Source organism: Lycorma delicatula, chromosome 3, assembly GCF_047948215.1.
Source record: "Lycorma delicatula isolate Av1 chromosome 3, ASM4794821v1, whole genome shotgun sequence".
Taxonomy (NCBI): domain Eukaryota; kingdom Metazoa; phylum Arthropoda; class Insecta; order Hemiptera; family Fulgoridae; genus Lycorma; species Lycorma delicatula.
In genome coordinates, this window is record NC_134457.1 from 113,244,198 (window position 1) to 113,269,391 (window position 25,194).

Below are 25,194 nucleotides of genomic sequence, written 5' to 3' on the forward strand. Positions count from 1 at the left end.
AAGTTGTTTAAATTACAAAAAAATAACATAAATCAGTAACAAGTAGGTATACGTTATGAAAAAGTCTAATTTGCCTCACCAAGCGCAACTTCTCTGAAAGCCGCTTGCTCTGGAAAGTGTAGTTATCTCTTTTAATGTGATGTACTTTGCTCTTAAAAGTCAAATTAAAAAAAATCCATATCATTGATTTCAATGCGTAAAAATGAATGTAGAAATCAATTTTTTGTCACATAATTTCAAGAAATGTTACCTACTTTATTCACTTTTATTATTTTATTCAAAATTATCGTTAAAAGAAGAGAAAATCACAAAATTTTTATTTTAATTTTTCTTACTAACATTTTTTCGTAAAATAACACAAATTTAGTTATTTATAAAGTTCTAATCATTTGTTTTTTTTAAGACACGAGAAAATAAAATTCATAGGTTTCAAAAAACACGTAATTTAAAAATAAATTCAGATTTTTTGATCGTGTAGAGCTTCAGATATCAAAGTATGCTGTACCAGTTTTCGTTAGACATTTAAAATTAAAATTTTTCTAAATTTTGAAAATTCCCCTATATGTTTTTTCTTTTTCAAAAAAATTTCACTTTTCATCAACTTAAAACTGCTAATTTGAAAGCATTCAAAAAATTATGCTATTTTACAGATATTGAATAAATTAAAGAAAACTGTGACTTTTTGAAAGTTTATTCAATGAACTTTAAAACTACTGAATCTTATTACAAATATATATTTAACTAATAATTTTTTATCCATTGTTATCTCTTGCAAAAAAAATATATTTATTATTTAAAATCATACAACTGAAAAATTTTGATATGTTATGTTTTTGATCATACAATTGTTAACAAAACATCAAAATTAAGATAATTTTATAAGCATTGAAAATTGTGTAACATTTTTCTGAAAAAGCAATATTTTTAGAGATAAAAGCAATAAATTTCTCTCTCTCTAGCTATTTAGTTTATCGTTTAGATCACGATAAATATATTCGGAATCAGTTTCATCAAATGAAAATATATATTTTTTTTTTTACTTCTATGCAAACCCATTCATTTATCTTGTACTAATAAAATTCTTAGTTAAATTACATAACTGCTGTTATTAGTTCACTTATTTTCCGGTTTTTTGTTAAAATTATTTGTTATATATACCTAATAACATAAACATAATTAGTTAATAAAAAATATCAGCGCTTGCTAGTTTTACATGTTAGAGAATAACGTGTTTTTTTCATACTTTACAACTTTCTTTTTTTTAAGTTCTAATCGGTATTTCCATTCGTATCAAAAATGTAACGCAAATAATAAGAATAACTTTTGATTTACATAAACTGTAGGGGGAATTAGAGGCAACTTTTTGTTTCAAGGTTATCTACGGTTGGTAAAAGCGTAGACTGGAGTTTAAAGCTAAAAGCGGCTGTTAAGCAAGTACCATGGCAGATACGTTAGGCGAGATGTACCGTGCGGTAGCATACCTAACAATCTTAACCATTTTTTTTGTATTTGTTTTATCAGCACCTCAAGATGGACATTATACAACACGTTTCGATTCAATAGATATAGATCAAATATTGTCAAATGAAAGAATATTTAAGAGATACATTGACTGTCTTCTAGATAAAGGCCGCTGTACTCCGGAAGCTAGAGAACTAAAAAGTAAGAATTCTATTTGTTTATTTTGCACTACTTATTATTATTATTATTATTATTATTATTATTATTATTATTATTATTATTATTAATATTATTATTATTATTATTATTATTATTAATATTATTATTATTATTATTATTATTATTAATATTATTATTATTATTATTAATACAGATTTTATTTTCAACACTGTTATAATAAAGAAGTTATATTAAAAACTCTTATCGACGAAATAATAATAAAAATAGCTAAAAAGATTATAATTTATTTTATTTTTATTTATTTCAATTTGTTCCTTATTTACAAATAAACAAAAATTGATAAAAATTAATAATAATTATTAAATGTAAGAACAAATATTCAACAAAACAGAATCAATCAATTTAAACTATAGGAAATACTTTTATAATTCAAATTATAATTATTTTAAAAGAAGCTGCGGGGTTTTTTGAATAGGATTCTTATAAGATTTGAAAATTTAATGAGGGTTTACTAATAATAATTAATAAAAAGAGAGGTTGAAATGTTAAAAATACTCCTCAAAAGTACTTAATATTTTTTGAAAATCCGTTTAAATTTATGTCAATTTCATTTTTCATGAAATAAGCTGTAAATATTTATACAGTTCTGGTTATTTTTAATTATATTTATAATCATAATATCTCATTCATAGTCTTATATAGAACAAATATTGAAAAATAATACATAAATTATAAAAAAGAACCTAATAATTTGTAAAATACACAGTTATATTAGGGCTGTAACAAATTCACTTGTTACTGATTCAATACGTAATTATTGTCAAAATATTTTTCTAAACTTTTGTTGTTTCAAAAATGTGACAATGATTTTCTTGAAATACAGGAAAAAGTTAAATCAGTTAGTTCTGTCTAGAAATTTAAATTTTTAATTGTCTGGTCCCAGGCTCATTCTTTATAATGTCTAATAATTTTTCACTTAACTTTATTCAAAATTACCTTACTATAATAGAATTCTAACAGTTTTTTAAAATTATTACAAAAATTTATGAAAATTAACATGTTATACAATCATTAACAATTTAAAAACATACAACCTAATTAATGAAAAATAACACGATTTTGTTATTTGTTTTTTTTTTACATTTTTTTAAAAGAAAATTTATTGTTGATTTCTTATATACACATTACTTTTTGGAATTAATTTTCTAATTAGATTAGATTAGTATTTTTAATAATAATAAGCTGATCTTAGGCCTTTTCTAGAGTTTAGGCTACCTTAACGTCATCTTATTCGAAACGTTTTATTTTATATTAAATAATTTAAATTAACTTTAATAATTAATATTTTTAAAATCCTCTCTAAATGAGCTAAATAAGTTTATAGAATCACAAATAGTAAGATTTTACTCTTACAAAACCCAAAGTTTAGAGGAAGGCACGAAGATAACGGAAAGGGATAAACTACCCAAATAATAATGATCTATTTAAATTGGGATCTATCGAAATTTTGATCCAGATTTGTATGATCTATCCAAATAGGAATCGCAGTAAAAGAATAACAACTTCATTAAAGGAGAGCTCAAAGTAATCTCCAGATAGCAACTCAATTCTGGTAGCAACTATTCACAAGTCATTTTGAATAATAATAAGTAATTATATATTTATTTCTCATGAAATTAAAGAACCCCGTCCCGCAAATTGATCAGACTTCTTAAATGAACTTCCGAATAAAAGTAACTACCTTTACTAGGATTTGAGCCTTAGAACTCTCGACTTCAAAATCAGCTGATAGTAGTAGACAGTTTACGATGATTTCAAAAAGCTGATTTAAATTTTTTTTTATATGTCCATTTTCACATATTTATTTTTAATTTATATTTAAATTAACCGTTTTTTGAAATTGAACTTACTAGTAATTTTATTTGATACCTCAAAATGGGGCATAAATTTTAAATAAGTTAGGTTTTTTGACTCAACTATAATAATATCTTCTATTTTCCATCTTATTTTCTTCAAGAGACGTAATAATAAATCACTTGAGATATTGAGATGAATCGTATGATACAACTAATAAAAACTAATGCTTCTTTCTTTTTCCTGTTTATCCTCCTAGAATTAACGTTCAGGTATTACTTCAGAGGATGAATGAGGATGATATGTATGAGTGTAGTCTTGTTCAGTCTCAGTTCGACCATTCCGGAGATGTGTGGTTAATTGAATGAAACCCAACCACCAAGTATCACCGGTATCCACGATTTAGTTTTGAAATCCGTATAAAAATAACTGCCTATGCTAGGACTTCAACGTTGGAACTCTCGACTTCCAAATCAGCTGATTTGGGAAGACGTGTTCACCACTAGACCAACCCCGCGGGTAATAAAAACTGATACTGGTGTGTTTTAGTGTTACAGAGAGTAAAACCAGGAAAGACCTCCCAAAAAATTAATCTATACTTTTAAATTGATGATTTATTATTTTAAAATAAAAAAAATCGTTAAATATCTGGTTTAGTCTAATAAAAAACTGTTGTCTTGTAAAATGATTTGAAGAAGAATTTAACCTGAAGTAATTAAGTAGAAATAGATTATATTACATCCTAATAAATATTTTAAGTTGCACAGGTTAAATGTTCATTAAAATCAAGTACAATCATCTAGTCGCCGTATAATTCCAAGTCTAGCTGGTAGCAAACTTTAACTAAGAATATATTTCCTGAATTGTCAACAAAAATATATTTCTATTGACTTTAAATAAAAATTATAAGAAAATAATGTCTTAACTTTCTCATAAAATTTTATTATTTAAAAAATAAATTTATCCCAAAAAAAAATTATATATCCCATTTATTTGATAATTCTCCATTTCTTATTGATTTATAATTAATTAATAGGCAACTAAATTTACTTATAGTTAATTTTGTAAATGATAGCTACAACCTTTAAGTTCAATAAATATTGGATTTATCAATAAATATTTTAATAATTTAAGATAGGTCAGATTCATACTTAAAAAAAAAAAAACACTTAAAAATTGCTGTTTTAATAAGTACGAGTAGGTATATTTTTTTATATCTGAGTATCACGTTGGTAAGGAAAGATATTTTTAATGAAAATCGTGAAAATTTTGTATTTTATAGTACTTTTGTGAGAAAAAGCCATATTTTTTTATTTATTTTTTTATTATTATATTTTTAATTATTTATTAATTAATTTTTAGTGCTTTTAATTTATATATTTATTTCTTATTTTTGAATTGTACTGACTTTCAAAGTTTGTTAGCCTTAGTCACACTGTTAGAAATTAGGAAAAAATCACCAATAAGATCGTCAAATATAAAGCTGATAGAAAGCCATATTGATTTCTGCTTAAATATTAACAGTACTTTTGAAGACATTTGTAGGAAATTTTATTTTATTATTAAAGCGTACTAAATAATTTCAATGTACAGTGTTTATTTTTTCATTCAGATTTTTCAATCAGTAATTGTAATCTTCCATTAAAAAAAAAAAAAAAAAAAAAAAACATCAAAACTGAAATTATAATTTCCTATTCATACGGAAGAGAATAAATAAAAAAAGAAAATAATTTATTGGTCAAATTACAAGCAATTGCCATTTTCGATAAATTCTTATAATTATATTTTTATCTCATAATTCCAAAAAAGAATTTATATTTTAAGAAATAAAATTTATTTCAATTCTAAAATTTATTTAAGTCGGTCATTTAATGAAGATTACTACGGGTGAAGAGGAATTTTCTTTCATAACTTAGTTTTTTTAGTTAAAACACAATTTAAATGTATACTGCTTTAATCCTATATATATATATATATATATATATATATATGAATTTTAATCTAAACATGTGAAAAACAATTTTATGAAGTACAATTTTTGACCTTTAGTTGTAGTGGTAAATATACCAGTATCTTTTTATTATTATTATAAATGATATCGGGCATCTTTTGACGTGCAATTTTCAGATGTTTGCGGATGACGTCAAAATATATTGTCCGATCAGAAATAGTATGGATCACCAGTTCCTACAATTGAATATTAACAAGGTTGTTGAGTGGGCTGACCGCAATTGTATGCCCTTGAATTTTCGGAAGACCAAACATTTGACTTTGTCTCGTAAGACGTCGAGCTCTGTTTTCAGCTATAGGATTGGTACGCACGTTATTGTCGCTGAGACATTGGTTGAGGACCTCGGGGTTTTATTTGACACGAAGTTGTATTTTCACGAATATGTTGCTCGGGTTGTCGGTAAAGCACGCCGGGACCTTGGTCTTGTCCTTTGGATTTGTGGACGGTTTAGCAATATTTCCACTTGTAACCTGCTGTACAAGTCTTTGGTGAGGAGTCGCTTGGAGTACTCGACCGTGGTGTGGAATAGTACACGACGTTTTGCCTCTGATCTGGTTGAGGGTGTTCAGGATAGGTTCTTGAACTGGATGCGTTTTAAGTTTGGAGATTGTTTTGTTGGTGCTAGTAGAGAGGATATGTTGAGACAATTAGGCCTTTCCAGGTTATCTGATAGAAGAACGTACTTTGACTTGGTTTTCTTTTATAAAGCTCTGCACAACAGACTTCCGACGCGTTATCATGTTGTCTTGCGGAACCAGGCCAGATCAGTGAGGTCTTTTAGGCAATTTGTGACGCCGGTTGGTTCCACCGTGTCTCCGATTGAGCGGCGTACCAGTGTTGCAGTGGAGTTCCAGGATAAGCTAAGCTTTTGGGAAGATGAGGCAACCTTCGTTAAAAATTTGAGAGGGTTACGTGGCGATGGATCATTGTCCTTGGTGTGATGCTCACTTTCATGATTTTAAAATTATTGTTGTTTTTTTAAGGATTATTGCTTATAACATGTTTTATTTGGAATGTATTAGTAATGTTGTCTTTTGTTTTTGTATGTTTTCATCTATGTGTTTTTATTATCACTCCGTAGCTACCGTTTTTAAAGTTCTAATTATTTTTTGTATTTGACTGCATAATTGTTATTATTATTATTATTGTGTTTTGAATATTGTATTTTTAATTTATATGTGGGTTGTTGACTTGTGGCTGTTCTTTTGTGACTTTATGTGATATTGTGCGGCATACAAAGGTTTTGTAACTGTTCTGTTGCACAATTATAAAATAAAAAAATAAAAAATAAAATAAAATTATTATTATTATTAACATATATTATCTATTCTAATAGTGTTCTATTAGAATGCTTAAAAACAAAGCAATACAGTACGAAATGGAAAGATTAAAATTATTAATATGCAAAATAATTAATTTTAAAAATTATATTGATAAAGAGGACTTAATTTGAGCTCTCAACAAACATTTGCTGTAAAATTTATTATAATTTACAGTAATCAGTAAGAAAGTTTAAGATATGAATGATTTTAATTGCCATTTTTCTCTTTTTTACTACTTTCAAACAAATTAAATTTGAGTTTTGAATGGCAGGTGTAATTAGGATAGCCCTGTAGAAAGAATCTACTGTAGTACTTCACACACGAAAGCTATCTTTAGCTCATCATATATTTATAAGCCATTTAAATACGTATCAGTATTTTAAATTATGAAAGAGGGAGTTATTAAAGTATACAATTAGTAATAAAAAAAATCGATTACAGTGTTTATTTATTTATTTACTTCATACTTCAGTCTTTTCAGTTCAGTTAAAAAAAAGAATTATATATATATACATATATATATATATATATATATATATATATATATATATATATATATATATATATATATATATATATATATATATATATATATACTCTACCTGATGCATTTGAAGGCGGTTTTAACTTGTATAGAAAGTTTAATAAATTATATAAAATCAACTAAAGCTACTTTCATTTATATTTTATATAAACGTGCAATAATCGACTTTTGGTAGCTGCCTAAGACAAGAAGCTCATGGTCATGTGGTATTGCTAGGAATTAATTATTAATACACTTGTTAAAATGAAATAGAATATATTTTATCGTACATTAGTAATTAACATATTTAACTTCATCAATCTAGAAGTTGTATGACAACGACCCTTTTCTCCAGTCCTTCTCTATCGCCAGTCATTATTTTGGATATTCTGCAACTATTTTCTTTATGATATGATTCAATAAATTTATTACGTGGACGTAATCAAATCTATAACAGTATAAAAATTAACATTTAGGGCAAACGCGCACTTTGCGGCTGCGGCAACGGCCAGCGGCCGGTCGTGGACGCATTGCATACAGCCAAACAAGCGGCCAGCAAAGTGATGGCCGCGCTTCGGCTTTCCCGTCACAAGATGGATGTCAGCGAGATAGCTGCAATTGTGTGTTTATATAATCGCTTAAAACGACAAAGAAAAAGTAGTGAGTAAATTCAATTGTATGAAATCGTTTTTAAAAGGCGTATTATAACTTTTTTGTGATCTGCGCAACATGAAAAAATGTTTTTCAATTTCACAAGAATTTCAATCAAGAGTTTCGGTGATTAATTAAATAAAATTGCAGACAATATAAGAGATACAGACACATCATTGCTTCAGTACATAAGAAACTTTTATTGGAGTATTCATCAGAAGACAGATCCCATAAACTTGATCTTTCTTTAACTTCAGAAATTAATTTTTCTGTATCGAAATCAATTTCCGACATTATATCAATATTTTTTAAAAAAGAGCGAAGAGAAAAAAAATTTGAAAAATATGCGTTTACACTTTTTTGCTAAATTAGACACTAAAATTACAATTGAATACAATTTTGCGTACGTTTGCACAAGGCTGAACAGGTCGCTGTCTCATTGCATACTGACTGTCTTGTGTGCGCGTTGTCCCATTACTATTAATACAAATTTTGGTCGCAAGATTTCGGTTGGTCGTGGTGGCCAGACGACAAACCTCTGGCCGCAGTGGCCAGTTGGTCACTCCGGCCAAGTGTGCATTCATTCATACGAGTTCTATATAAATTGACCGCTTGAGGCCAGCTGCTTTCCTAGCCGTGGCGAAGCCGCATAAGTGCGCGTTTGCCCTTTGACCGATAAGTAATCGTTAACTACCCCATCTTGTCTGCAAGGTGGTCATACTCAATCATACTTTTTAAACTCTAAACCATTTGTTCTCAAAGTGAGCGATAACGCCCCCTTTTGGGGGCTGGAGGCCTTCAAGGGGAACAGTAGAAGCCTACAGAAAACTGGCGGCGTTGAGGCGGTCTAGGAAGGCGATGACTGATTAAAAAAAGAAAGGCAAAAATTATATTTTTTTGATATTTCAAACCAAAATGTAAAGTAAAATATAAGTTTCAATTCAGAAATAGGACATGCTACGATTAAAAACAATAACTGCAATTGATGTTTTTCACAGCGCATCTTAAAAACAGTAATTGCAATTATTATTTTTAACATATGGTAAGTTTAAAAATTTTAGAGGCGCTAGAAAACTTTTGATTCTCAATGTGGGCGGTGGGCGAAAAAATGTGAGAATCAATGTCTAAACAATGTCCATAGGTACTCACCCAATTGCAATTACGATTATTTGTTACGAAACATTTATCAGCTTGACAGGCCATCTAAATCGTTGATTTTCTACGCGATATCACGTAATTTATTGATTATTATTATCGATGTTTTAAAATACAATTTTACATTATCATTAAATCTTTTTGTTATCGTTTATTTTTAATTACTGCTAAACGTTTATTGATTTACTTAATCGTATATTTGCTTTATTTTTCTCTCTAGAAAATACTAATTGAGTAAAGCAAAGCATATGCTGGTTTCCTTGTAATTATCACGTTTTAAAATTTCACGTTTGAAATGACGTAATAATAAACCGTGCGGATTATTATTAGTTACTCGTATAGGAGTTGTGTACAGCCTGGTTAATATTGAAGCCACCTAAGTGTTGTAACTTTGTAATTTAAAATGAATATATATATATAAAACAGTTCAATACCTTTTTCTGTTTTATATTATTTTATTAAGCATTTATACCACTTCAAAGAATGACAACATGTACTTCAAAACCGTAGAAAAAGTTGTATTTCCCGCTTCTTTTTTTCGAAGTATGATATTTTCCAATTCTATAACTACAAAAAAAAAAAATGGTTAAATATGCTAAAATATCAAGTTTTATCTTTCATCTCATCAAATTTCAGATAATTTCGATAATTATTTCGACTAAAGTGGACATTTAAAAAAAAAAAAAGTTATCTCTATCTTCGGTAATCACAACGAAATAATTTTTTAATAGTAGTAATTAGTTTTACAAAATAAATCTAATAATTTCATTTATTAACTTGGGTTGCTTGACTTTAAGTCTAAATGAAGGAATATATTATGTTGTGGTAACATTATTCCTGTATAATTATAGCTGTCAAATAATGTTATAGGATTTTTTTCTTCGTTTCAAATACTTTTCATATTATCTTCTCACAATCTTTTGTCTGCTCAAGATATCTTCTTCGTTATGTCATGAAGATCTCATCTTTATTTAATTTGTTTACTAATATTTCGCGTCTCCGACCAGTATAGACCGATGTTCAGTAAAATCCTCTCCAGGATATTCTTTTTGATTTCATATAGATGGATCGGCAAATCAATAATTCTCCTCTTTAATTATAAGATATTCTTATCTATAATAATCTTTTTTAATGTTTGATATACTTCTTCCGCCATTTGTAATCAAAAATATCAAGAAGGCCATGTTTCAGCTTTTCATCTTCTATTTGTGAATCTATTGAATTAAATTTTTTCACCAGTCAATTACTTCTGTCTTTAATGTACTGATTTCCACATAAAATAATTTAATATTGAAGTCCTTTCTTGAAGAGCAAAATTTATTATTGATTCATCTAGGATAGAAAAAATATAATCAACAAATCATACTATTATTTTATATTCTCCATTAATAAATAAATATTAAAATAATTAAATTAAAAAAATATAGAAAGTAAGGTAAGTAAATCAAGTAACTAAAACAAAGTATTAAAATAATAATACATGAATGTGTTATTTAAATTAGAATTCAAAACAAACACAATCATTTTAATATACATGAATAAGATTTACTCAAGGAAATTGTTTGAGTGCGTGAAATAAATTGTTGATAATGTTAAACGAGTATTTAAAATACATTTATTTATTTATTTATTTACAAAGAAAAAAGTGCTGTTTTATATACGGAATATATTCCTCATAAAAGTATCTCATAAAACATTAAAAATACGTCTAATATCACCTTAACATTTAAAAAAAAAAAAATACAAAAGAACAATGAATAAATTTTTGTAAGGAAGATATCGCTTACTTTTATTTTTATCCTTACAGGAAAAAAGAATTGCTATAATTTAAAGGTGATCAGGTTTTTTTTTATCACGTTTTATGATACACACTGCGCGATTATAAAGAAAATTATAGATAGATATTACAGGTAGGATAATACAGTTTGAAAACTGGACTTATAATTTTTTTTTAACATGATAGCTAGAGAAAACGTAGACTATAAAAAAATATATCATGTGATTTTACGAATTAACTTTCACTACCATCTTCAAGAATACTTGTAGTCATACCTTATTTTGTTTTAAAGCTATTAATTCTTTGAAGGCCATCATTAAAGTTGAATTCTCCGTGACCTGAATGTCATATTAATTGTACATTTTTCCTTTTTCGCAGTATTCGTGTAAAGAATAATATAAACTCTGACGTTGCGTTGTATTTAATTACAGTTACGTTTATTCAAATATACTTATTCTTAAAATTAATTTTATCTGTATTTTTTAAATTTAATTCCTTCCTCATAAAAAAAGGTATTTTATCATTTGTCATTGCCAACAAAATAAAAAATCTGATGTGGACACCACATGACTTCCTTGTACGCCTATTAAATTACGTATACAAATTTTTTCTGCACATCATTTAAACCTATTTCATTTGAAAGTGAGATACGATCCTCCAATTCTATAATAAAGTGGACAGTTACAGAATTGCTGAAATATTAATTTTCATTAACATTAAATATTTATACAATTATTAATGCAACAATCTTACATGAAATATTAGGATAGAGTGAAAAGTTCCTTTATTACTCGTATTACTAGATCAGTATTATTCGTATCTTTGTGAGTAGCTAATTAACAAAAGTTTCAGGTTTCTGGTGTGTCGTATTAATAAAAGTTAATAATAATTAAACTATTCTGTTTAGTGAACTTCTGATTGGTCACAAATATTAATTTCGACCTTACTGTGTAAAATATTCAGTTTTTATTATTAGATTATTTGGTTATTAATCAAAAATAAAAAAGAAATAATCATACAGAAAAAAAGATAACATGAAAAAATATATTTAAAAAAAAAACGAAAAATGATGAATATGAAGAGAAAGAAAATGTTAAGAACAAGAGAAGAATAAAAAAATTAAGAGAAGATGATAAATGTAAAGAGGAAGAAAACATTAAGATGAAGGAAAGAATAAAAAGATTAAGAGAGGATGATGAATATAGAGATAGAAACTTGAAAACTACAGAACGTGTACACATCAGAAGAATTATATCAAATCAAAGAGCGATGATTAAATGATTGGTAACAAAACGAGATGATGATCAACTCTGACTTAGGGAGAATATTGTCCGACAATATCAGAGGAGTAATGAATTAAAAGATAAGAATTTTTTGCAATTTATTAAAGATCGGGCATGTATGCCTCAGCGTATATGTTGTTTTTGTGAGGGTCTATTTTTCAGTCACTCTGTAGTTAACTTTAATGTAAATAAAATTAAACAGAAATCCCAGAACAATTAAATAAAATTAAACTAGGAAATTAAAAAATAATATTATTCTAAATTATAATTTTCAGAGAATATTAAATAATCAGATGTTTCACCAAATATATTACATATACATATACCTGTTAAATTACATATCCACATTTTTAAAAGTATATAAAATTTTATTTCACTAATAACTTCTGATCTTTTTTTCATTTGTTTTCTTTATTGTTATTATTGAATTATTAATTATTGTGAATATTTTGTAAAATAATTATCGTACAAGGAAGTAAAAATGAATAACAATAACGACTTTTTTTACCACCTTGCAGGAAGAATGTTTATAACGTACATTTTTAGGTCCGTTGAAGTATTTTACATTTAATTTGGTCTAATTTTTAAATTGCACTTATTAAAGATACATAGATACAAAACCGTTAACTCATTATCCAAATATATATACTATCATATAAAGAGGAAGAGGGTTTTTGTTTGCTAAAGATAAACAAAAAAATCTACTCGATCAGTCGTAACCAGATTTTTACCCATGTGTCTTTGTGTAACTGAAAAGGTCTTTGGATATGCATCATCTCGAAATAGTGGAAATTTTCAGGTTGTAGCACAAACTTTAATGAATTAAATTAATGAACTGTGAACTGAGAGTCTCTATCACTGTGTGAACAGGGTTCGAACTGAATGATTCAAATCAATCGAATGAATATTACAAAAATAATAGAATTAAATCTACATTAAATAAAATAATATTAAATAAGCTTAAAATATTTCTGTTTAAAAATAATGGGCTTCCCGTGGGAATTGCGTGTGAGGCTTGAGAGTGGTGAGGTATGCGAGCACCTTGTGGGAGGCTAGACCGATCATCACCATCAACTGGTAACAAACGGGATGCCCCAGGGGCGCTGTTTTGGGACATGCAATGGGGTATTCTTATAATATCTCTGCAAACAATCGTCCGATTTTCAAAGTTCACACTGGGTATTTATTAATAGGTTGAGGGCTAACTTTTGTATGGATCAGGTATACTCTCGATCTAATAGATCACAGTTAGTCGGAAATTACATATATATGTATATATACAGATTATCTGTTTGTTATCGGATCACGTGAGAACCAATCGACCGATTACTTTCAAATTTACAGGATACATTCGTGTTAACCCAGGGAAGGTTTTAAGGCATCGACCGAGGCCCTAGCTCCCTTAAGGTTAAGATTTTAAAAATATTCATTCATTATTTTTTCACCCCGAAGGAGGATGAAGTTGTGAATTAAAGATATTCATTAAGGAAAAAATAGATTACTCCTATTCATTATTATATTTCTACCACGATGACAAAGAAATAAGTTATGAATTTTTCGTCGTTTAAGGTGTATGTATTTTAGTTACTACAGTAAATCTATCTTTTGTAATTTAGTTTATTTTTCAGGTTTTTATAAAGCCTAAACATTATAACTATTATTTATCAATATTATTCTCATAACCATGAGGATAACGTACAGTGTGGGGAACCAGGGAGTAGAGCCCTCTGGGTAGATGGGAATAGTGACCGAAGCTAGCTCTGCGGGTGTCCAGGGGGCCGGCCCCCTGCCAAATTGGGAATGGCGAGCGAAACGAGCTCTTTAGCCATGAGATAGGCCACTTGGCTCCGGGAGGTCCCGAGAAACCCCTGAGTGGGCAGCGGGATTCACCTGGGCTGACCGGAGCCCCAAGGGTCCAGGTTCTGGCTAGTATACATGTGTATATATATATATATATATATATATATATACACACACAACTTTAATAATAAACTTTGGTCTCTACAACACTGGAAAACAATAGATTAGTATTGCATGGATTTAATATTAGGAAGTATTATAATTTACCTCTTAACGACTTTTACACTACAAAATTTAGGAACAATTAATACGCATTAATAGGAAAACGAGAATATAAAACTTGTGAAACAGTTGTAACTACCCTTTTTCCATATTAATCAGAACATAAAATGTATACACCACTTCAAGAATTCCCTGAGATTTTCCATTTAGAAGAGTTAATCTAATTTTTTCTTAGCTTAATATTTTAATCTCATTTAAAACCTGAAAGACCATTCGAAAGATAACTCAAAGAAGCGTACAACTATGTAACTGTCACATAAATCTGACTAAAGTAATAAAAAAAATTATGCATTGTATCTAAAATTATTAGTCTATTAATTATTCAGTCTATTAAAATCATTCAATCTATCTATGGAATACAGACTTTTCATTATTTCGAAGTAACAAAATGTATCAATTATAATTTATAAATTAATGTTCTGTTATTACTTATATAAATTTACATACAATTATAAATATCTAATAACAACAGATTGCATAAAAGATAATAAATGTGAAAGATAGCAAAAATTAGAAAATGTATAAAAGATAATAGGAATGCAGGAGGTAATAATAATGTTCAGGTTAAACTAATATTACAGAACAGAATGGAATGAAAAACAACATCAAGCCAGTCAAGTAAACTGATATTTTATACAACAAAACTGTCAGATTATCACCAATAAATAGTTAAACTCTACGTTTTTTTACATTTACATTGCTTCCTTGACTCTCAGTTAAGCTTACACAACAACTTGTTAAAGAAATAAAGAAAGTTAAAACTTAATGTAAATATTCAATTACTTCAATTCGGATATCGAAACAAATTTCAGATGACAGTTTATTCTAATATTAAATTGGATTAAGACTTATAAATTTAATTTTAATTAAGAAATCAATTAAGCAGTTTTATAAAATACCTCAAAGTAAAAATATTTTACTTTATTTTACAAAGTAACACAACATAAAAGGAAAACAATCACGTTCCGTAACATTATTTGAGAGAGTAGAAAATCATGAAGATAAAAAAGCTACAATTAAATAATGTGTTTATGTAAAGGTTTGTAAAATAAAAATATCAAACAGTTTTAATTTTTTTAAATTCAATATATTTTTCTTTTTAAAACCAGTCTGACATTCAATTAGCTAAACACTTTTTACGTGTTTTTTTTAATTATTATTTTTTATATCGACAACTTTCTTGTAAAACACTATGGTTTTAATAATGTTTTACAACCATTCATGACAAATGGAAATCCGTAGTAAGTATGGATGTCCATGCATAATCACTATGATTTGAAATTTTGATGTTGGAAACACTAAAATTCCTCAAGTGTCTAGACCATTTGTTCTCAAGGGAGCGATAACACCCCCTTGTAGACGCTGGAAGCCTTCAGGAAGGTGGTAGAAGGCCCACAGAAAATTGAAGGCGTTCAGGTGGTCTAGAAAGGCGATGGCTGATTAAAATAAAGACAAAAATTATGTTTTCCTGATATTTCAAACTAAAATTAAATACCTACTACACTAGTACAAAAAAATCCCTTTCGGCACGCCGAAAAGCGGAGGTAGATTTCACCGGTGCTAAGTAGGGAATAAAAAAGATTTTCACCTTGAAAAACTTCAAATTTACTCAATACGACAATGGTTGCATGTGAAAAAAGGTTTCACATATTTAGCATACGACAAGCCCAATCTTCTTACAACTCCAGCAATATTTTGGTCATCTCTTGCCGTAAGGATTGGTCTATCAAAAATTGTTTCAGACAAAAGTTTTAGGTAATGTCTAGAGAACTAACGACCACTTTAAACCAAATCGATACTGTTCCTATTAAGAGAGGTATGATTTTTTTTTGTCTTCGAAACCCCATTTTTTCCACTCCCTGGGCCAATGGTTGGTAATATCAAAAGACTTTACTTAGATATGTTTTAGGTCCTTATTCAAAGAATAGTAGGAACTTTAAACGAATTCGATATTTTACTTAATAAAAACGTTGTAGCAATATTTTGTTTTTTTTTCGAAAAAGCCCCTCCATTTCCACCCTCATGGTTCGATTTTGCCCAATAACGAATTCGAACGAGATTTTGGATTGTTATATTTTATGTATCAATCTGAAAGTGATTGGCGCAAAATTACGGCAGTTATCGTATCCACAAGAAAGTGAAATATATATGAAGTTATGTACTCGTGTATATATATATGTATAAATAAACTTTTGAACTGACGATGATTTTGTGGTCTGGAGGATGTGAAACGCGAAGATATATCGAAATTTTCTGGAAGTGGAAACAAGGTACCCATTACAGTCGGTAGCTTTCTTATGAAACCTATCTAATTAGACACTTATATTTTATGATAAAAATGATGTATTCAAACTACTTTAACTTTGCAACCAAGAGGATTAGAGAGATGGAAAAAAAATTTAATTTTGAATGCTCTACTTTTTGACAGCATACTTCAGATTTCAAAAATCATCAAATTAAAAAAAATCAGCGAGAAGAAAATTTAAAAAATTTTCTTCTCTAAACACGAAGAAAGTTTTTCTTCGTGTTTGATCGAGCACAAGGGGGAAACGAAATTTTTTTCACAAAACTGCATTAAAATCATTTAAAAGCTTAAGACTTTAGCTTTAATTTCTTTTTCTGTATGTCTACGATTTTTCTGAATATAAGAAAGTTACAATCTTATCTATATAGGATACAATTGTAATTTTTTTGAAAGAAATTTTAATAAAAATACTTCCAAATATGATTAAATATGCGTTTTAATTGTTCATATGTAAAATAGAAATTTCAACTCAGATATAGGATATGCCACTTTAAAAACAATAATTGCAATTGCTGTTTTTAAGATCGCATCTTAAAAACCGCAATTGCAATTATTGTTTTTAACAGATCGTAAGTTTAAAAATTTTAGGGGCGCTAGAAAATTCTTGATACTAACTTGAGACGGTGAGCGAAAATGTTTGAGAAACAATGGTCTGAACAATGGGTGTCTAAACACCTTTGAGAGTAAGTAGATATAAAAATATATGTGTGTTTGTGTTTACACACTCATTCGCATACCAAACACGTGTATGTTTTATGACATAAAATAATTATCAATTTCTATCTGTCTTCGAAAAGAAAGAAGTTTTAATCCCATAGAAAATTTTAATTTGCCGACATATTGCGTTTTACAAAAAAGGAATAAATTAAAAAACGAGATAATTTAATGGGAATTTCATTTGAGAGTTTTCAAAATAACATTTTTATAATAAAGAGCACGTTACCCAATAATCTTTGCGAATTCACTTTTATTTCCCCCCCCCGAAAAATAATTGATTTTTTCTGAAAAAAATTTGAAAAACAGACAGTTAATAATCTTAAGAATTTAATTTAAACTCCCACCTAATCATAAAATTAGTTCAATCTGTTAGAAACGGAATAATTTTATTATTCAAAAATATTACTTTATTAAGGAATCAGAAGCCAGTTTGTTCTGATGCATCGACTACAGTTACATTTTTTAATGTTAACCGTTCAACCACCACCTCGATTACCCTTTAAGTTTAACTCCGATTTATATCTTAGTAAAACTGTGTTTATTGTATGTACTTAAACCTTTTACTTATTTTTTTTTTTTGTAAAAGATTTTTCCTAATGAAAAATAAATGTAATCATTAATTAAATAAAATATTACATTTATCTATAACATTATAATAACAACTTAAGTCTGTAATGTAATTATTACCCAAACGTTAAATCTGAGTCAACGAAAAAATGCAGATAGGTTGTTCGGAAAACTAACAAAAAAATTTGATTTTCGAGATTCATTTCTTCTATACATAGAACATACGCTCGGAAACCCTTCATTAGAGAGTGTCGGCGGGCGAAAGATTTCGTCTTGATTTCTGTACCTCCGGTATAATTAAGACAAATTGTAATTATTGAGACCCAGTAAACTGGTAAATTATATGAAATCTGACTTGAAAAATTGAAAAATATAATTCAGAACTGTATTTTCAGAAGTTTTAAAGAAAGCTGGGGTAAAAGACAAAAGACTGGGATCGATAAACACTTGTTTATGTTTTTCGTAAAATAACTTTATTAAATTTGTAATAAACAGTCAATAATATTATTCAAAACTTGTAGAGAATCTGATTCTGAATAAAATGGTACGAATAAACATTTAATTCTTTTGCGCTATAATACTGAAAATTTTGTTTTTTTTAATACCTAATTAAAATCTGCCGTATTTTTATATATTTTATTATAAAAAAATTCTCTTAGAAAATTTTTATAAAAATTTGTAATAAACATTTTATAAAAAAGTTTGTTATAATAAAATTGTTTAATATAACAATAAAAATATTACTATAATAAAATTTGAAATTCTTACGTTTGTATGTAGTTTCTACGAGTTTTATCAAACTTATTTTACTCAGAATCAAATTTTCTTCAAACTTTCTTTAAAACATTTATGTAAAGTATTACATAAATGTTTGTAAAAGTATTACATAGTACATTTGGCGTAAAGTAACAAACTTACTTTACGCCAAACAAATATAGTCGTCTTTTGACCCTCCCAATCTTTTACCTTTTACCCTCGAATACTACTAAAAATATAGTTCAGGGTCCTTTTTTTTCAAAACAGATTTCGTATAAAACCGCTAAAAATTTACCCCTTAATTTGGGTTCCAAGAGTTTACAACCGCTAAATTTTATGAAGGTGCAGAAATCAGAGCGAAATCTTTTGCCAGCCGACCCTCTGTAACGAACCGTTTTCCGTACCTATGTTTATACAAACTTTCTTCTTTTTTACCAGTAGAGAATGTCCTGAAAGTTTGTTACATTCTTCGTGAATCATTCTGTATTTATAGATTTTTTATGTAAAAACAGTGGGCTTATGATTTTGGATTTATTTTTTCCGTTCGGTGAATTTCATCTATTTGTAAAATTTAGGAAGTAAAAATGCACTCGTAAATAAAATCTGAACTTTTTTATCAAGAATAAGTTCTGATCTAAGGAATTAATGGAAACACCAATTTTTGGTTTTCTCCATTAAAAAAACTGAAAAAGTATTTTTATTTCATCCATTTTGGTCAAGAAGAAATGTCTACATATTCAGCTTTTTCACATTACAAGTGCCCATTTCAGCATATATAGATAAACAAAGGAAGGTCTGTTAGCTGCATTATTTGTTAAGAAAAGAAATTTTTACATAAACAACCATCTAGTTTTTACTTTAAATTTAATTAAAATTTTGCTCTTATATAGTAAATATTTTATTCTGGTTTATTTAAACAAATATTTACGTTAATTTTTAATTTTTGTTTTTAAAACTACTTTAGAATATCATAAAAGTGTTACTTGCTAAAACATTATTTGCTATCTTTATTTCTTAAATTAAATCATTATGTTTAAAATTATTTAAACGACTGGATTTTCCAACAATTAACAACTTGAATCACTTTATTATTGTAATATATACGATAAGGATAAAAAAATGTTATTATTTTGTTTGTTACGCAACTTCTGGATTACATAACTTATCGTCCTTTTATTTAACTATGTCAAATGTTAGAATTAAAAGTAAAAAAAAAACAAAACATTCTGTCTGATTTAATGTTTAGTTTTATTTTTATTAATTATTTTTTATTTCTTGAGACTTGGAACGTTGTATGGTATAATACTACATTTAATGGGACGGGAGTATAAAAAAATATGCACAGCTCGCTGTCAATAAAATACATATATTATGATAACATAACTCGCCACATTACTTAAGGAATTAAGTAACTTAATTAGGATTTATTAGTATTTAAGTGTTAATATTGTTAGTGTGAAATTATATACCTAAATTTATTTAAATAAAAAAAATTAAAGCACCTACAACAGTTTTACTTTACTTCTTGAAAAAAAAAACCCTTTGAATGACGAGAATGCATATTGTCAGTCACTACGTACTCAAATTAGAATCATGGTTGTTGTAAATGTCTGTATAATTAGTGGTTAATTCAGTCATCATGTGTAATATTGTCACAAAGTTAATACCGATTGATGATAGTCGTAGTAAGGTTAACTTCCAATCTTTAGTTCGCTCCAACTTAGTACCTGAAAATATTCAATTATGAGTGAGTAATTTATTTCTTAAAGTTGGCAAATAATAAATAAATAACTGACCCTTTTGGTATTATTTTTTATAATGTTTTATTCAAAGTATTACTAAAACATTCGTATATAATAACTGATTTATTCTACTTCTTCAACGTATAGGTTTAGTTTTTCTTGAATTTTCTTATGTACGGCATAAATATTTAAATCCTTTCTCTATTTTTCATTGTACATCATAGTAAGAACAATTTATTTGTGACTATTTTTTTCTTCTATGATGCAAATTAACTTGATAGAACCTGACACTATCCCATCTGACACCCTGTGATACTGGACCTCCTCAAAAGAGCATTTCATTGACTGCAATTATTTTTTTTTATTTCCACGAGTCTTATTTTTATGAAATGTTTTATAGTACCAGAAATAGCGTTAAATTTATTAATTTTTTTAATAAATATTATTATATACTCAAAAACAAAAAGAATCCAATCTAAGTAATTAAAATACTGGATTGCTACTCACAAAATCCTCTCAAAAATCAGAATTTTAGATTTTAACGGTTCATCACCTTGAAAAGCTAGTGATTAAAACTAAATTTAAACCTTTTATGCCCTAAATTCCATTTTATTCGAATGTTTTACATGTATTTTATCATCAGATTTTTTCGATAGTAAGGCATTCTTGTGTTTTGCGGTGATAATAACTTTTCTTGGCTGTTTACTCTTTGAAAAATGTAAAAATATCAGTATATACATTCCTTATAAAAGATTTTTTATTTATTCAAAACAACTTTTAATAAGTAAAGTTTATAACTTTATAGAAATACGGATAGGGGAAAATGGCAAACAGCTTGGAAATCGGGTAAATCTTTTTAAAACTTACGAGTCGTCACCTGTAATAGAATTTCTTACAGACGCTTGAGGGTTTTCTTTCAGTCATTTGTAGAATTTCTACAAATTTAACGTATGTAAATTATTATAATGTAATATATTTATGTTAAATTTAATACACAAATTTTAGAAATTATTAATTTATTTACTTTTATTAAGTAAATTATTTATATTTAGTATTATCAATATTAAGTATTATTTATTTATATTAAGTATGAGTATATAATTTACAATTTTTAAATTATTTATTTTATACATATAAATTTAGGTTTTTATTAAACAGTATTATTTATACAAATTAAATATTTAAATTTAAAATTTATTCGATTAACAAATCATTTTTATAATCGAAGCGGTGAAGGTAAAGAAGTTTTATCTGGATAGATGTTCCGAAACATTTATATATAAAATAAAATGAATTTATAAGTTATATTTTTTTAGTTTATATATTTGGTTACAATATAAAAACCTTTTACGAAAATATAACCTTAGCTTTCACTTAAATATTATCTCTGCATCATTAAAGATTTAGCCATTATGTCTTGAAGACCGGTGTTCTCCAATCTGACCGAGATGTAATAAGTCCAACTAATTACTACATCTACAAATGAGAGCATTCAAGCGCTTAATGTACTAATTTTTTATGAATAAACAGTATAGCAGTTGTGAAGTATTTTTCTTATTTGCTTACTAGTGGACCCGGCAGTGCTTTATTACTATTACAAAATTTATTTAATTCATATTTGACAAATTATATTACGAAAACAATAAATTGTACAATAATAATTCACTATTAATTTTCTTTCTTCTTATGATTCCCGGAATGTTTACCACAGTTGAAACCTCACCAATCTCAATACTATATAAATTATTAAAATTATTAATAAAAATTAAAAAAAACTTATAAATAACCTAAAATTTCTTTTACTAAATTCAATGTTTTATATATCGAGAATTATCGTTTATATCGATTGTCATTGTCTATATCGATCGTTGTCTATATCAATATCGACTTCCTCAGATTCGGCGATTAATTTGATATTTAAAAACCTTGATAATTTAAAAACACAGACCAATAATGGTCTGTGTTTTTAAATTTTCAATGTATCTCTTTTAAACTGTCTTCAACATATGAAACTAATAACATGTAAACACTCCCGGAACAAATAATAAATTGTAAAATTTTCAGCGAAATCGGTTAAGTTGTTTTTGAGTTATTAGGCCAACACAAAACGAAGATTGTCTTTTTTTTTAAATTATATTTTATGAAAAATCTACGTTTTTGTTCACATGTTGACTGTGCTTTTTTTATTTCTTATCTTTTTCTTACTTCACCTCCTCTTTCTACAATTTATTATTATTTTTTAAAATTATATTTAAAACTTATTTAATTTTTTTTTAAACTATTATTTTTTTTTAAACTTTTTTAAATATCAGTAACTTTTTTATTTGTTTTAGAATTATTACCGGATGCTCTTCAGACCGAATGCAAAAAATGTAGTGCCATTCAAAGGAAACAAGGTGCAAAAGTGATTAAATTCTTAATAAAAAACAATCTACCAGCTTGGAATGCATTGTTACTTAAATATGATCCCCAAGGAATTTTTCGTAAGAAGTACAACTACCAAGACGAATCTACAATCGAAGATGTTTTGAAAAGATTTGCTAAAGAACATCCATGAGAGAGCTAAACTTAATCTGTTATTTTAGAATGACTGATAAATACTAGCATTGATTGACAATATTAAAATTAATACAACAAATTTGTCCGATTAATTTAATAAAAATTTAAAATATCATTTATTTATTTTTCTAAGGAATATATTTTATCTAAGTCAATTGTTAATTATAATTATACATTTGTATAATGCTGTTTATTTAGTTAAAAATGAAATGTAAATATATATACTTTAGGTGATAAGCAAATCATTATTTTATAATTTAAAAATAATTGTAAAAAAATGTTCACAAATCAAACTTTTCTTCATTATTTATTAATACAATCATTATTTAATTAACTAATAATATGAAAACTAATTAGTTTAAATTTTAGATTTTACTGTATCAAATTATACTACTAATTAAGTCACTAGTTGCCTAGTTATAAATTAGTATGAGTCTGTGTTTATGTAGATATTATAGTAGTTGCATAAACACAGTGACTTTTAATAAGTCACGACTGTTTTTACAGTATTAATAGTATTAAATAAAAATATATAATACGTAATAATAAATTTTAATTTCCATTTAAAAAGGATCTATAGAATAAACTAGATTTTATTTTATTTTATTTATGCATCGATTGTAAGTTGTGCATTTTATACAGATTTAAGTAAGATGATTTAATGATTTAATAGTTTACTGATTAATATTAAATTTTTAAATGATTTATATTAAATAGTTTATTTATTAAAATATTTAATGAAGTACATTTCATACATCGGCTAAATTTTGTCTACTTAAAGGAATTTTATAATTTTGTGATAAATTTGAAGAAGTATTTTAAAAAATATTTTTATATTTAAGTGAACTTAATAATATTTTTATGTTTACTTAATCTTTACTTTTACTTATTTTATAATATTTGTTTTATCAAAAAAATTGTTTGAAAACATGTATATTTATTACCAGTTTTTCAAAACTATCTAATATTGTTTATAAAATGTTAATATCAAAAAGAAAATAAAGAGAGTGATTATACATCACACCCTACTAAACGCATTTGTGTGTATGTGTTTTTCCCCTTTAGCACTATCAGGCTAAGCTTAGCACCGGAATGTACCGATCACTAGCAGAAAATCCCGATTCGTAGTATATGTCTCGCGGTGGTCAGATGTATACTTGTTATACAGAGTTATCATAAAAGAATGGTGCGGTTTCAGTAATTCATAGGAAAATTGTAGGGAAATTTCTAGGTGTTATATTGGTATTCCTGAAAGCCTCCAACCCAAAAGTTTATTTATCAGCAGTTGTAACCACAACGTCAGTTCTTGTATTGTTGTTGCGGTAAGTTTAGTGAGTTACTATGTTCTCGGTAAAGACAAAGCAAAGTGTGTTTTATTGATATCTGAATTAAAATCCGTAATTTTAGTTCAACGTGCGTTCCGACGTGAATTCGGAAGAGATCCACCACACAAAAATAACATAACACGTTGGTTCAAACAATTCGAAGAAACTGGATCAGTTAAGAAACAGAAATCAACTGGCAGACCAAGTGTACCAGACGAAACAGTTGAACTTATCGTTTGGACATTTGTGAATGATAACCCTGTATAATAATACAGAGTTATCATAAAAGAATAATAAAAGAATGGTGCGGTTTTGGACATGGCTTAAATTAAAACAGAATTACTTACAGTTTATGTCTTTTCTTTTCAACTTTGTCGTTTCAAACATTTTTTTACATAATTAATAAATTTCAATATGTGCGCTCTTAGTCGCTCGACAAATGTCCAAACGATACTCAATTTCTCTCCAAACATTGGTTAACATTTCTTCGTTAATGGTTGTCATTGCTTCATTAATCCTGTTTTTTAAGTGGTTTAGTTCGCGAATTTTTTGTGTATAAACAACGCTTTTGATGTACCCCCACAAGAAAAAGTCGCAAGGTGTCAGGTCTGGACTCCTTGGAGGCGAAAGTATGAGTCCTTGCCGGCCTATCCATCGATCTCCAAATTTTTTGTTCAAAGCGTCCGTGAACAATGCATTGAAGTGCGGGGGAGCACCATCTTGTTGGAAATGAAGTTGATGAATGTTTTCGAGTTCATCCAGCTGAGGAAAGCAATAATTGGTTAACATGTTAAGATACACAACTCCATTTATTTGTTTTTTCAGCGAAGAAGAAAGGCCCTATTCCGCGATTTTGAATGTGATATAAATTATCACATTCAAAAGTTTCAGCTTGAATTGATAACATCCTTCAAAGGTTACGTT

At 27.3% G+C, this 25,194-nt stretch overlaps 1 protein-coding gene across 1 annotated transcript; it reads left to right on the forward strand.

Annotated features, from left to right (window-relative positions):
- Window positions 1-1,388: 1,388 nt before the first annotated feature.
- LOC142321901 (ejaculatory bulb-specific protein 3-like) lies at window positions 1,389-23,982 on the forward strand. The gene is made up of 2 exons (XM_075360407.1): window positions 1,389-1,662; window positions 22,720-23,982. The coding sequence occupies exons 1-2, from the start codon at window positions 1,440-1,442 to the stop codon at window positions 22,941-22,943; spliced, it is 447 nt and encodes a 148-aa protein (XP_075216522.1). The 5' UTR covers window positions 1,389-1,439; the 3' UTR covers window positions 22,944-23,982.
- The last annotated feature ends 1,212 nt before the right edge of the window (window positions 23,983-25,194 follow it).